The 13959-nt window shown below is 48.0% G+C and overlaps 2 protein-coding genes across 2 annotated transcripts; one reads left to right on the top strand and one right to left on the bottom strand.

Annotated features, from left to right (window-relative positions):
• Positions 1–2022: 2022 nt before the first annotated feature.
• Positions 2023–3874, bottom strand: nimT (putative tyrosine protein phosphatase MIH1; the record flags this gene model as incomplete). The annotated part of the gene is given in 5 exon segments (XM_056642319.1): positions 2023–2917; positions 2937–3134; positions 3187–3403; positions 3478–3545; positions 3630–3874. The coding sequence occupies 5 exon segments, from the start codon at positions 3872–3874 to the stop codon at positions 2023–2025; spliced, it is 1623 nt and encodes a 540-aa protein (XP_056501731.1).
• A 6259-nt stretch (positions 3875–10133) lies between these two features.
• Positions 10134–13357, top strand: N7469_003398 (DNA-directed DNA polymerase POL5; the record flags this gene model as incomplete). Its single annotated transcript, XM_056642318.1, has 5 exons — positions 10134–10553; positions 10604–11180; positions 11241–12040; positions 12091–12396; positions 12446–13357. The coding sequence occupies 5 exons, from the start codon at positions 10134–10136 to the stop codon at positions 13355–13357; spliced, it is 3015 nt and encodes a 1004-aa protein (XP_056501730.1).
• Positions 13358–13959: the final 602 nt, after the last annotated feature.

Below are 13959 nucleotides of genomic sequence, written 5' to 3'. Positions count from 1 at the left end.
ATTCGCATTCCTCGAGTCGTACGTCAAAGAGAGGAATAGAATAAGGTCGTGTGAAATATTAAAAAATCCGGGGTGTTGCCGATAAGCAACGGATGGAGCCTGTGGCTTGCAAGTCCAGAAATAGTACAGCGGGGCACTGCACTCGACTGGGCTGTGAAAGAGAGCGACAGGCTTGTCTTGCAAGACAAAATCAACGAAAGAACGGAACAGGTTGCCTGATTCAAGGCAACAGAGTTCAAGGCTGTGAGGATAGAGTGCGCGGAGTTGTAGTGGATGCGCGACAATTCTCGTGGTTCGGTCGAGATGGTCAAGTCACGCCAGATTGAATTGAATGGAGTCGACTCGAGTTGTGGAGGTAAAAGAGTGACAGTCCTAAGACGAACACAACTCGACAATCACCTTGGAGAAGAAAAAGAAGGTCGAAGTTGAGATGAAACGGGAGGGGAGAGAGGGAAGGGGAAGAAGATCCATCGTAAAGTCACGTTGGCCTATCAGAAAGTGCGCATTCCCGCGGGTGACTGGCAAGCCGCCAATCGTTATAAAATGAGGAGTTCAGATATCCACCGTTTGCCGATCCAATGGATTGTGTGAAGAATCGAATTCAGGGTCATGAAGTTAATGAATGAGAGAAGGTGAAGGAAGATAAATTCAAGGTCTTGGTGTGGCACACATGGAGGGCTGGATCTATACCATAGGCAGTGTGGTAGTGTGAGTCTGCCAAAGCTACGATACTATGAACTACTACTACTACTACTACTACTACTACTACTACTACTACTATTACTACAGCACGGTGTTCGTATAGAATGATTCATTCTGCTCAACATAGGGAAGTATCTGCAGCCATGCCTTCCACCCATTAAGTCCCAGCAGCATGCTCCTCTTGTCCTGGAGCATCTGTTCTCACTGCCGGCAAGATCTCTCACATAGTATGTACAGCTGCACAGCCACTCGTGATGCGTGTATGCGTATGCAAATTCACTCTCCGATCGTCCCCGCGATATGTAAGGCAGGGATCGACATCAGGGGAAAAAGCAACAATGCAAACGAAAATGAAAACATGCTCCCCACTCGCAATGCCATAAACATCAATGGTCAAAGAAGCGCTCGCAAGTCGACCGAAAAAAAAAAATTGGCCGTCTTGGTTATGCAACTCAGTAAAGGCGGGGAATGAAATCATTCCGCAAGGAAAAGGAAAAAGAGTCACTGTACAAGGAAGTGATTAAACAAGCAGTATGGTCAAAAGGGAATTAGCGTAAAGAGAATGGAATAGCCCAAGCTGGGCGGCAGATTAGCAGGCACGCTTTCTATGAGCGGTGCACTGTGGTTCGATAGTAGATTGCTGCTACAGAGCAATCAGAGCAGATGGGTAGGAGAAAAGGAAATTGGTTTTCCGAGCTGTAGCCAGGATGTTCGTGGGCATAATCAACTGGTCATCGGGAACATAGGAGAGGTGCTCGATCTCACGAGGCTGTCGTTTCATCACTGGGCAGATAGATGTGAAGAGAGGAAAAACAAGAAAGGAAAAGCTGCCCAGGGTGGTTGCGTGTGCTCGAAGCAATGCGAGCGACTGGATATCGTAGCGAGAAATGACGAAAGGAAAATAAGTCGCTGGGATCGTACGGGACTCAAGAGAAAAGGAAAAGATAAGAGAGTCCAGGAATGTAGGGACGATATCAAAGCATGTGATACCGGGTCGGAGAGAGAGAAAATTGTCGAAAGGAAAGTCGGTTAGAATCCGCGCTCTGCGCAGCTTCAAGTCGCAAGCCAGTGCTGTGTCAAGTGAAAGACCAAATGCGCCAACGAACCGAACTTTTGTAGTGAAATGAGAAGGCGAGAAAAAAAAAGAGGTGGGTGAGAGAAGAGTAAGAAAAAAACGAAAATATTGAAAAAGGCCACCCAGAAGAAAAACAGCAAAAGCATCAATAAAATGCAGCAATCAAAGAAACACCTCGCTCCAAGAACAATCAGAATAGCAAGCTATCCGCCATGCGCCATGGCGAAAGCGCCAATGCGAAGAAATCAGTATGAGAGCATGCGGCGGCCAGGGGTGCGGTTAGGCACAGGGCTTTCCGCATAGGGGGATGAGAGGAGGCGATTGTTACGATCATTATTCAAACGACACCTGCCAGTCGGGCTGTCCTCCATCTGAGGAGAGTGTTGACCAAAGGCGAACGTTTGGGCACGGTTCAGCTTGGAACGTTGCTTAACTTTACCCAAGCCACGTTCACAAGCGAATTCGTGTTCTTTAGCATTCATTTCAACGTAGTTTTGCGGAAAACAAAGAGAACGGTGCTCGGCGAAGAATGAGCTGTAGCCGCCATCCAGAATGTACATGTCGGGATATGTGAGATTGGGATAAGTATCGACATTGACGGCGCGATCTTGATGACGAATGTACTTGGCCATAATAGGTGCGCGGTGTGCAGAGTATTCACAGTGCAAGATTAATGCAGTACGAGCTTTGGGGGCATTAAATAGGTCACCGGCAAGGGCATCCTTGTCATTGTAATTGATAGCGCCATCGATGTGGCCGCCCTCATATTCGTATTCGAACCGACAGTCGACAATCATCACATTGTCGAATCGGTCATTGAACTTTCCATCCAGAACCTCGAGGAGGGTGGCCTGGTTAATGCGAGGCAATGAGTCCGCCTTATCCTCAGGGACAAAATGAGGAAGCTGGAGGCTGGGCGAACTTTGGATGTCACTGATGGACGGGAGGGGTGCATTTGTAGATACCTTGGCCTCTTTATCGGCGATAACATCGCCGGGGTGTTCAAACATACTTAATGATCGGCGACACTGCTTGCGCGGGCGCATCAAGGGATGAGCAGGCTTGCGGATGGAGCTCGGGGCAGGTGAGCCACTGCTGCGAACATGGTGAAATGGCGGCCGCAAACGAGGCGGAACCAAACTGCTCGAAGATGCGTTACGTGAGATAGATCTCTCCTGGGGGGGGAGAATCCCCAAACATGTCTTCCAAGGAAGTCGATGTGCTCAAAGAAGTCTTAGAAGAATTAAACCGGAAGGGGGGTGCCTTGCTCTCTGGCGTGGGGCGGGTCATCCCAAGCTGGAAAGATTGGGCCTTGCTTTTAGCCAAACTAGGGCGCAAGAAGTGAGGGCGACGACGTCTATATTGAAGTTTAGTCTCAACTCCAACCAACCAATCGCAGGATCTCTTACTCGACAGGAGCCTCCATCGGGGAAGCCTGCAGCGGGCTGGGAGCTGCAGAAATTGTAGGAGAGTCCATAGGGCTAGCCAGAGGCGATGGCGAGTGAACCTCGATCTCTGTAGTCACGACGTAGGCGGGCTTCTTATGGGGTAATGGAGACATCTCCATGATATCCATCGCCGGGGCTGGCGACGACTCAGGAAGCGGAGGGGTGGTCATAACATCGTCTATTCATTGTATTTAGTTCATGAGATCTTTGAGGAACAAACGGGCACCAACGCCACCACCAGCAAGTGCCTACCGTAAGAGTTTGTCTGGCCTAGAAGGTTGGACGAGAACAAAGAACGTCGGGGCGTTGCTAATTGGGGACTATATCAGGCTGTCAGCATTATTCCATGGCTTTTGAGTATGTATTTCTTTGACATGCTGCAGACAGCAAGCAATGGAACGCACCTCTGATCGATATGGAAGTTTTGCGACAGATCGGCTGCCAAACTGGCAGTTGGCGACGAGGTACGCAGAGGATTGATATTGAAGTAATCCGAGCCAGACTTCTTCATAGACAAATCCTTGAAGTTGAAGCTATTCTGACCAAACCCAGATAACGATGGATATGAGGTCGGAGCATCAGCACGAAAGCAATGGCCGAACATCATGGAAGGAGGCTGCATAGCGGCCAGTGGAGATGAATGTTCCATATTTGAGATATGCTATAGTTGGGGAGACCGTTCAAAAAGGGTCTCATGTAACCAGCAGAGTTTCCCAGCTATCCAGACGAATATCCAAAAGTTACAACCGTTGTAGAAACGAGTATCCAACAATAATGCGATATCTTTGAAGCTTCAATTCTCCACTTCCCAGCTGTGCCACAATACGTTCTTGATGTATCACAATACCGCTGTTGTTTCCTTGAACCTAACCGACGAGGAGGTTGACGAAGTAGACAATCCCAAAAAAAAAAACCCCACTCACTCACTCTCACTCTCGCGAACCTCGATAAGTAGAGGAAAGAGAGAGGGCGAGATGTGAAAGATTGGTTGCACGGAGAAAAAAAGACGAGTTAAAGAGGCATGACCGGCGGAGAGCGGAGGTCTTATGCAGGTAATTGGGGGAAGAGGGGCGGAGCAGCTCGTGGGCGATGACGGAGCGGGATGCAGAAGGCTGGCTGGTGAACAATAGCAGTAATGAACCCAGGTCGATAGGAATCAAATAGTTCCCAAAGTCGATAGTTGGGAAATGTCGAAGGTTGTCGAAAGTGTCGGAGGATAGAATGGTCGGAATGTCGAGAGTGAAGAACGGAAAGAAAAGGTGGCAGAGAACGGTTAGAAGAACGAAAGTCGTGAAGCTGAAGGGATGGGTCTGTTGCAATGGGCAACGCAAGTGGGGAGATCTACTTTGATACATACAATACTTACAATACAGCATACAGTAGTACACCACAGTGCATAGTAATATGTATGGTATGTATTGTACTATGTCTATAATACGTATGGTATGTAAGTATGTACTGACTGACTGTACATAGTAGTACAGTACTGATGAATGGTTGCCCGGACTCCCTTGCCGCCCATTGACCAGACTACCCGAGAAGTGCACCCAGCAACTCAATTCACAGTGAATTCCTTCCTGCACGTCCCCCATTTTCCCATGTGCTGATGTGCTGATTACACTGTCTTTTCCCCTTCCTTTGCCCGGGGAAAAATCTAACCTTGTTTAATGGTCCTGTGAGGAGATGACTCTGTTCCAGGGATTCTCATATAAATCATGTAGGGAAGCTACTCTACTAGTATACCACTGACTCTGAGTAGTGCTCCATACTAGTTACAAAGGAGCTCTAACTATTTTTCATACTCTTCGGTACGAACGGGTCCAGCTGAAACGAACAAACGCATTTCCGCCAAAGAGGTTCGCTTTCCGTGCGTCTTCCATGGGTCTTCCGTATCCACCTTTCTCGGTATGGAAAAATGAAAAGAAAGACACAGCAGAAAAAAAAAGTTTTCATCTCACCCGTGTGAGCTCCATTTACTCCGTAGTGGTCCTCCAGTGGCCAGCTGAACATAAAAATTAAAATTTGAAAATTAAAATTGAAAGTGAGATCGAGCCTAAGGCCAATGATCTCCACTTCACCCTATGCTCGGAAAATAGAAAAGTAACGAGGATGCAAGTGATTCGATCTTCCTGCAAGGATATGCACAGATCCAATGGAATGGATTCGATGCAATAAAGCATCCTCTTAATGAAAGAAACGTCACTGAGGATGAAATGAGAGTATACTGGACGACAGAGTATGGTACACTTTCAATACCTCTCAATACTCAATTGAATACAGAATACTCAAATCACAGGCATTCGGATCGGGTTTACTCAATCTGGTAAAGTGAGATAGCGATAGCCTCGCGAATGGAGTGATGCAACCAGGACGATCATTCCCGGAGCGAGATGGGCGTGCAATTTGAGAGTGATGTCGATACTAGCCCGTCGTATTGTATGGAGCTGATAACTATAGCAGAGGATGGATTTGTCCGGAGATAATAACCCGTTCAACCCTAGGGCCAGTCTAGCAACTCGCCAATTGATACCATGGTGATCTCCAATCTGAGATGGGGCGCACTGGGACATTTCTCGAGAAGATCGCATCATCGAGGAGTTCGTCCTAGTAAGATCCTTTCCCAAAGGGGAATCCAGGAACGCGAGATCGTACCCCACCATTCATAGATAGTGCGGAGGGAGACACAATTCTCACTGGGGCTTGGTAGTATCGAGTAAGGAATTCATCTTTCATTCCCGCAATTGCTGAGAATCAATTTGCCCACGATGGTCGGCCCTTACATTGCTTTTTCGTCCACATTCTCCGTAGATCAAGGGTCCGCGAGGGGAGCCTTCAATGTCGCGTATCCCTTGACGCGCCCCCTTGGTAGGATGTTTTAGCTATTAAGCCTGTAATTCTGGGCCGGTCGGGTTTTATTGAAACCTTCATCCTGTTCTGCTGACTTTCTTCATCATAATGCTGGAGCAACGCCGTGTTGTCCGGGTCAACGATGAAATGTGCTTCTTGGCCTCCTCGCGACGGGATACCCTGACGCCATGACCGATAACCCCCCAGCCGAGCGTCAAGCGAGCCATCCTATGGGAATCGCGGATCACGATAGCAAACACTAATTCTATAGCTAACATTGGGGGTCCGAATGAGCGCAGAGCACAATTGACTATCCTGATTAGGATAGGGTTCTCAAAAAAGTAAACAGAGGTGAAGCTGACATGAGATATCTTCTCTCGCTAGGCAATCCCAACCGGATTTCTGGGTCGGGTTCCTCTGAATGAATGATCTGAGATTGAGGTTATGTCCGATTCGTTCATCTCTCTCAAAGGAACAACAACAATCAAGCCGAGCGCGTGTAAAATCGGAAACATTTCCACTATGACGGACCCCAACGTGGGGAGAATCCATCGGTAATCGCCTCCAGCAAAGAAGAAACAACAATCATTTCATCAAAGATTCGCCACATGATATTCAAGCGGCTCTGAGAAATGGGGACTTGAAACTGCTAGCGGATGGATCCCAGCGACAATTCATCCAGTCATAGTGGGAATATGCGATCGACCAAAATCCTGTACCCCACGGCCGGCCTATTCTGAGCTCTCGTGTGAAACGCCGGACGCATTACAGTGCCTCGTGATGGGATCTAATCGGTCCAATGGGCCGACATAAGCTGCGAGATATGCCATGCAAGATGTCAGATCCGGCATTGTTTCTGGATCATCAAGGCTCTGCCATCCCGCTGTGTTGCACACTTGATACAAGCGGTGTACATACGAAGTCCAATCTTCATTCGCCTCCACGTAGTACAATTCTCGTGGATATCATGAATTTCCTCTCTCAAGCTTGACCCCATGTTGGTCCGTGAGGCTACGTCACTTGAATTGGTCTGTGATGAGTTGCGTTTAATTTATTTTAGCCAACCGGTTGGTGAAACACAATTGTTCATGACGTCGACGACCGGGCTAGACATTGTTGATGAGCCATCGACAATGGGTATTTCGACGCGTCGGTCTGAATGCCTGTTATTATTGTTATTGTTATGGTTGTCGACACTGTTGACAGTGAGTGAACCTTGGGAAAGTGTTCCCAGGCCTCGCTTATCTCTGCATTGAATGCAGAATCAATCCAATCACACTGACGGGCGGCTGCACTGGGCGCGCAGACCGTGATATCCCGCATCAAACGACTGTGATGTCTGACTTCTCGGCCAGTCCGAAGGCTGGATCTATCTTTGGTGGTGCATAACTCTCTTCTTGGTATGGAGTAGCTCTAGTGGGGGCACCCACAACATGATGTGATCCATCCAATGCGTCACACTGCCATGTGCGATGGACCAGTGATGCCTCGACTTGAGCCGATTTGCCTTGTCACTGGTTGCGGGGTCCATCACATCAGGTCTGGTCTCTTTTTTCCCCTCATTTCATCTTTTGAGATGATGTCAATGTGTTGATTGGGAAGACGCGATGGAAATAAACAAAACGCTCTCTTTGCTTTCAACGTCAAACGCGAACCAAATGCCCAGTCCCGTGATCGTCATCACCCTAAAATCAGGACTGCATCCTGGTGATGACCGCATCCCCGCGTACATTCGTCCGCAAGATCTTGTTTTCTACCGTTCTACTGGTATTCCAGTGTATCAGCATTACATGAAATACGCATACTCATCAAACACGAATTGTCCAGACTCCAGCCTCATCTCTTCCTTCCCCCGGCGATTTGTCAATTAATTCTCCAGCCCGGTATCCCCGATCGACAGCGCTATTGAATGTCCCGGCCGTCAGCCATGCGCTTACCCACGCCTCGGCCTGCGTGGCTGCCAGGAACACAGGCTAGCCCCTGATCGTGCTAAGTTTGCCCGAAGAGCTGCCTCGTTCTACTATGTACATGGTTACTGGGAAGTCCAGCTTGCCAACTACTACTCCGTACAAGTGTGTACAATTTGTATGGATAGATTCGTACGGGATAGACTCAGTCAGTTTCTCGCACAGCCCCTCTGGTAACACAAATGGGGCTCTCGGATTTCCGGCGAAACTCCGGATTTTCAAGTAACAGTAGGTATGACTGCTCGGAATCGCCAAAGTTCATGGTCGGCTGCTCGTAGTCCAGTTCGCATATAGATCACAGTTATTCCACTGAGTAAATCGATCAATCTAATCCTGCAAACCTGATCTACTATTGTAAAACTGTAAAAGACACAAGGTACCAAAGTATCTTCCGATTGAACTGGTACATACTGTAATATGTGCTCTGTACTGAGTACTCTGTACACCCCGATGCCTGATACTGTACCTGATAAACGGGATCCATGGATCAGATAGATCCTTCTGCATCAAAACTTATAGTTCTGCGAACTATGTACTTTGTAGTCTATCGACTCGAGCTCCCACGGTAAGCTGTCAACTGCCATTCTCCTCGGACCTGCAGCATAAACGCAAAAGACGCATGGTGCCCGGTCGCCTTCTTCGTGTGACGCTACGTGTTCGGTGCCACAATGCTGCAGTCCCGCCGCAATGATTTGCAATTTACGAAGTTGGCTTGGTCGATTGTGACCGTTGCTGCGGTTTCATATGGGGATTAAAACTGGATGCATTTAGAAAGTCGGATGTGGTAGGCTAGTTACACTTGTAAATGTACTCCATATTTAGTACAGTGTACTGGTATCATTCCAATCATCCACTCCAATATATACCACCATACCAGCACGCAGCGTACTGGTTCTATCCGACCTGTCGCCCGGAGGATTTCGATAAAAATGCAGTACTGCCTCTCATTAAAGTCGAATTTCTTTGCTTTCTAACTTTGTTTTTCGTCATTATTTCAATAGCCTACCTCGCTGTCCTGACAACCGTTCAACTTAACTCTCTCCATCAACTGATAGAGGTCCCGGGCGAGCGCATTTGTCCACCAAACTATTGCATACTCCGGGCAGGTAATCAATCACGCAGGAATGATATTTCCATTTCGTACATTTCAATCGTGATTTCTCGTTTTTACAAGTTTGAAGTATTTGCTTTATTGTACTGCCACCGTCTTTTCATTTCTGGTTCGCCGTTATCCGCTTCTTCATCCATACATACCCTCGATACGTACACAGTCTGGAGCCTCCCCCTGAATCCTGCGTAGGGACTGGTCAGATTTCGGGATAGTGCCAGACCATCGCATCAGATTGCTCGATTTTGGGTCAAGTTTGACGTAAAAGTGGCAATGAGCTTATTTGCCATGGCAACCTGTCAAAATTTTCTTTTTTTCAGGGGTTGCTTGTGGAGTGGAGGATCGGTGTATCGAGTAGCGAATACGGAGGACTACAGTAGGGTTAAACACGATACTGGATGGTAGTGAAGATAGATGGTAGAAGAGAAATTATCTATGTAGTTGAACTACAATTTAGACTGTATGCTGGTTCAATTTTATATAGTAGTCAATGCTGATATTGTCGAATCCATGTGGTATGAAGCCAGGGGTACACGAGATATATTTCCACTCGTGGTAACCCTTGCGGTTCAACGATACTCAAAACGTCCGACTCGAACTCCAGCTTGAACCTCAACTTGACAACTGATCTCAAGTTACTAACTGGTTCAAATGTTTCAAGTTGAAATACTCGTTGGAGTTCTATTCTCGGTGCTTGAATATTATGAGTACAGCAGTAGCTTCCATGCAATTGAATACTTCAACTAGTTAAGTTAGTCAACTAGTCAGGTAATGCTGCCTGTATTTTAAGGTGTCAAACAAAGAGGAATGCTTATCACCTTATCAGCACGCGCTAGTCCGAATATGGTAACCCCCGAATTTTCTGCGGACAACTTCGCGCAACTCCGACACTCCAGACGAGCTACGAATGTGAAAGCAGCTTCTACAAGGCTGCAACTCGCTCCAATTCAATAATCAGGAATTGTCGCCTGTCGAAATTATCCACGATGGGTTTCGACCAACACGGCGCCCGCAAGCGTCGTCGCGAAGCATACAATGTTGACACAAAACTCGTCGAGATCTATGAAGATCTCGCCAGCGAGAAGGATGAAATTCGTCTCAAGGCTGCCCAAGGACTAATCTCCCAATTCACACCAGACAAGACTCCCACTGATGATCAGATCAAGAAGACTCTCCAGCGACTTTTCCGCGGTCTTTGCAGTAGTCGCAAAGCTGCCCGCATTGGATTCTCCGTTGCGCTGACCGAGCTCTTGACACAGATCTTTTCTGTCAAGCGAGAGGGTGCGGAGTTTAGCTTCACCGACGCGCTACAGATTTGGGAGTTACAGTCGAATTCTTCTGGTAGCGAATCAGGCCAGGTACGTGAATTCCCGGCCTTCAATGATGATGCTATATCGCGCGTCTCGGTATGTTACCTATGGTGGAGTTTGAACTAACCAGACCTTTCTTAAAACAGGAACAACGTGATCATCACTTTGGTCGTCTCTTCGGTGCCGAAGCCCTCATCAAATCCGGCGTCCTCTTCCTCCCCATCACCCCCTTTGCACAATGGACTAAGGTTTTAGACCTGCTTTTTGAGCTAGCGCAGAAAAAGCCATGGCTTCGGGAGGAGGTCGGTTGGGTGCTGTATCGCGGTGTATATGACCTTTCAGCACGAAAGATGGATGCGAAGTACCTGGAGGCTGTTATTGAGCGTCTCTGCTCGTATGATTTGGCTCGCTCCCCCGAGGGAATTGCCGTGTGGCTCGCCGCAAAAGACTTGTTCCCTCAGACCAGTTTCCCCCAGAAAGTCTGGAAGCATGATGATCCCCTGGATCCAAAGGAGCGCAACAGCTTGTCAAAGATCATGAAAGAGTCTTCTACAGAAGAATCCGATGGCCAGAAGAGTAGCAAGTCATCTGGTGTATGGAACTCGAAACTACACTTTGCCTGGGACGCGGTGCTTTCTCGGACTAGTGATGGAATTTCCAAGTCTAAAGGCTCGAAGTCTTCTCGTCTGAGCTTCTCTGACTTTTGGACTGAAGTTGTTGATAGTAAGTGGCATTTCACTTTGTCCTACAAAAGCAAGCACCGACAGCTAACTTGATTGATAGACGGACTTTTCGCCTCTGCCTCTTCCGAAGAACGTAAATTCTGGGGCTTCCTTCTCTTCAACAAAGTTCTCAATGAGGGCACTCCTGAACAGGCGTCCCAAGTCTTTACCAAGAACCTTGTTCGATGCTTGATGAACCAGCTCGCCGTCGAGGACCGCTACTTGCACCGCATGGCAGTCAAGACCTCCAAAGCTATGCAGGCAAGAGTTTCTAAGGATCCCAGCTTTGCTGCCCCTGCTGTCCGAGGCTTGATGGGAACCGGTGGTGCTGTACTATTCGACCAAGTCACCAAGACCAAGACTGTTGAGAAGATGGTGGCCGATGCCAGCTCCGATGCACTGAAAGAGATCATTCCCTTATTCGAACAGCTCCTTAGCCGTCCCGGTGCTAGTGATGACAAGACTGCTGCGGCCGACCGTCAATTTGTAGCTGGCCTTCTTCTTTCGATTGTGCGCGCTAAGGCTTCCACCGGTAACAGTGATTCCGAGGAAGACTTCGAGTCTGTCCTTGAGCAAATTTTGTTCATCTTTGTACGATTCGCCTACTTCACAGACAAAAATGCCTCGGAACCAGCTGTCTCCGAAGCGACCCAGGAGATGTTGCGCAACAGAGTCAGCTCTTCTCTGAACAGTCTTCTCGCGTCACAGAAATATGCTGCTGCCATTCCCTACGCTGTTGTCAAGCAGATTCGTGATGGTGCTAAGTCGGGCGAATTTGGCAAGTTCATCATCAACATCGATGATAAGTTGCAGGAGTCCGTCAAGACTGCCTTTAAGTCTTTGAAGAAGCTCTCAAGCAAGGTAAGTTCATCGTGCCTGATAAGCCGAACAGACTGGCTCACACCTAACAGGAAAAGAAGGGAGAATCATCAAGCATTTCTGCCTTCAAGCTGCTCTACTCTATGACCCTCCTGCAAGTATACAACGGCGACGCCGATGCCGTGTCTATGCTCGATGAGCTGGACTTCTGCTACACTAAGTTCTTGGGCGATGAGGCCTCCAAGAAGAAGGATACCTCCGATGCCTCGGATGCGCTGGTCGAGATCCTGCTGAGCTTTGCATCAAAGCAGTCACAGCTCTTCCGTCGTATGAGTGAGCAGGTCTTTGGCGCTTTCGCTGACCAAGTTACTGAGAATGGCCTGGAATCCCTGATCTCGGTAAGATACCCCACAATCTCTAGCTGTACATAAATCTAACCCCTACTAGATCCTGGAAGCCAAGGAGAGTCTGGCTGGCCAGCAAGAGATGTTCGACCAAGACGATGACGATGACGTGGAAGAAGAGGAAGAGGGTTCTGACTCGGACGCAGAAATGATGGACGTCGAAGGAGAAGAAGACAGTGACGTCGAAGTTGTGGAAGCTGGAGATGCCGAAGAGTCAGACTCAGACGAATCCGAAGCTTCAAGCGAAGACGAAGAAGACGCCGCTGAAGTCGCCGACTTCGAAGCTAAGCTTGCCGCTGCACTTGGCACACACCGCGCAGACCAAGATTTGAACGCCGACGAATCCGACAACGACTCTGATATGAACGACGATGAAATGGAGCAAGTCGACGCTCAACTGGCCAATGTCTTCCGTGCCCGCCGTCAAGCAGTCTCCCAACAAAAAGACAAGAAGGACGCTCGCTCTAATATGGTCAATTTTAAGAACCGTGTTCTAGACCTTCTCGAGATCTTCATCAAGAAATCTCACTCTCGCCTCTTGGCTTTGGACCTCCTTCTCCCTCTGCTACGTCTCACGCGTCGCTCGACCGTCAAGCAGATCGCCAATAAAGCCAACACCGTGTTACGCGAGTACACCAAGATCTGCAAGGGCTCTGCAGTGCCGAAGGTCGAGGACGAGGAAGGAATCGATGCTATTTGGGAGCTTCTGCGGAGTATTCACAAAGAGGCAGGACACAGTGGCCCTCCTACACATGCGACTGCTGTTAGTCAGGCTTCGTTGCTTGTAGTGAAGGTCCTTGTCGGACATGATAAGAGTCTTGTTGCGGGCGCAGTGGATGTCTATGGAGAGACTCGCAAGGAGATGCTTCTGAGTACGAAGTCTCATGTTCAGCCTTCGTTCTTTACGGACTGGAATAACTGGTGTGTTTCTGCTAGTAAGCAGTTAAAGAATTAGATGTGGAGGTTTTCGATAGGGCTCGGTAGAGACGAGCGTTATCATTACCAATCTTGATGTTAACAAAAGTTCATGCAGAGGATATCTGCTAAATGTAAGAAATTACACAGCCACGCAAATAGACAAAGACTCAATCTGATGCTCAGACCTGAGGAAAAGGGGATAGACTAGACTACTCGTATGTAGTAAACTAGCCTGATCGTGCCGGGCCCCCAGTATTCAACGTATAATAGTCACCATAGGTATCTCCGCATGCCGCACCTATGGTCAATATTATAATTGTCTATAAGAGTAATTCTCTTTTGTATCTTGACGGTAAATTTTGAGTAGACATAGCTCATTCCTATTCAAAACTTTGGGAGTTCTATAAAGAATTACCGGCAACCTACCACTCAAGGCATCTCGCTCGGCTGCTATTGACGTCTGGTCTCAAATTGACCTTCGTGAGATTATCAAAGCCAAAATATCTAGTAGCATCTACGAAGCAAAGGTAGACATGCTCGATTTTCCCCGAATAATACTCGAATATGGCAAACCTCAGGCTAAACAAAGGAGCATACTATCGATGATGATATACTGCTGGGAAATGCTAGTCAAAATCA

Source organism: Penicillium citrinum, assembly GCF_028827155.1.
Source record: "Penicillium citrinum strain IBT 23319 chromosome Unknown utg000003l:1.0-4596430.0:1.0-4598250.0, whole genome shotgun sequence".
Classification (NCBI taxonomy): Eukaryota; Fungi; Ascomycota; class Eurotiomycetes; order Eurotiales; family Aspergillaceae; genus Penicillium; species Penicillium citrinum.
The sequence above is the reverse complement of the archived record's forward strand: the minus strand, read 5'-3'. Positions and strand labels throughout refer to the sequence as shown.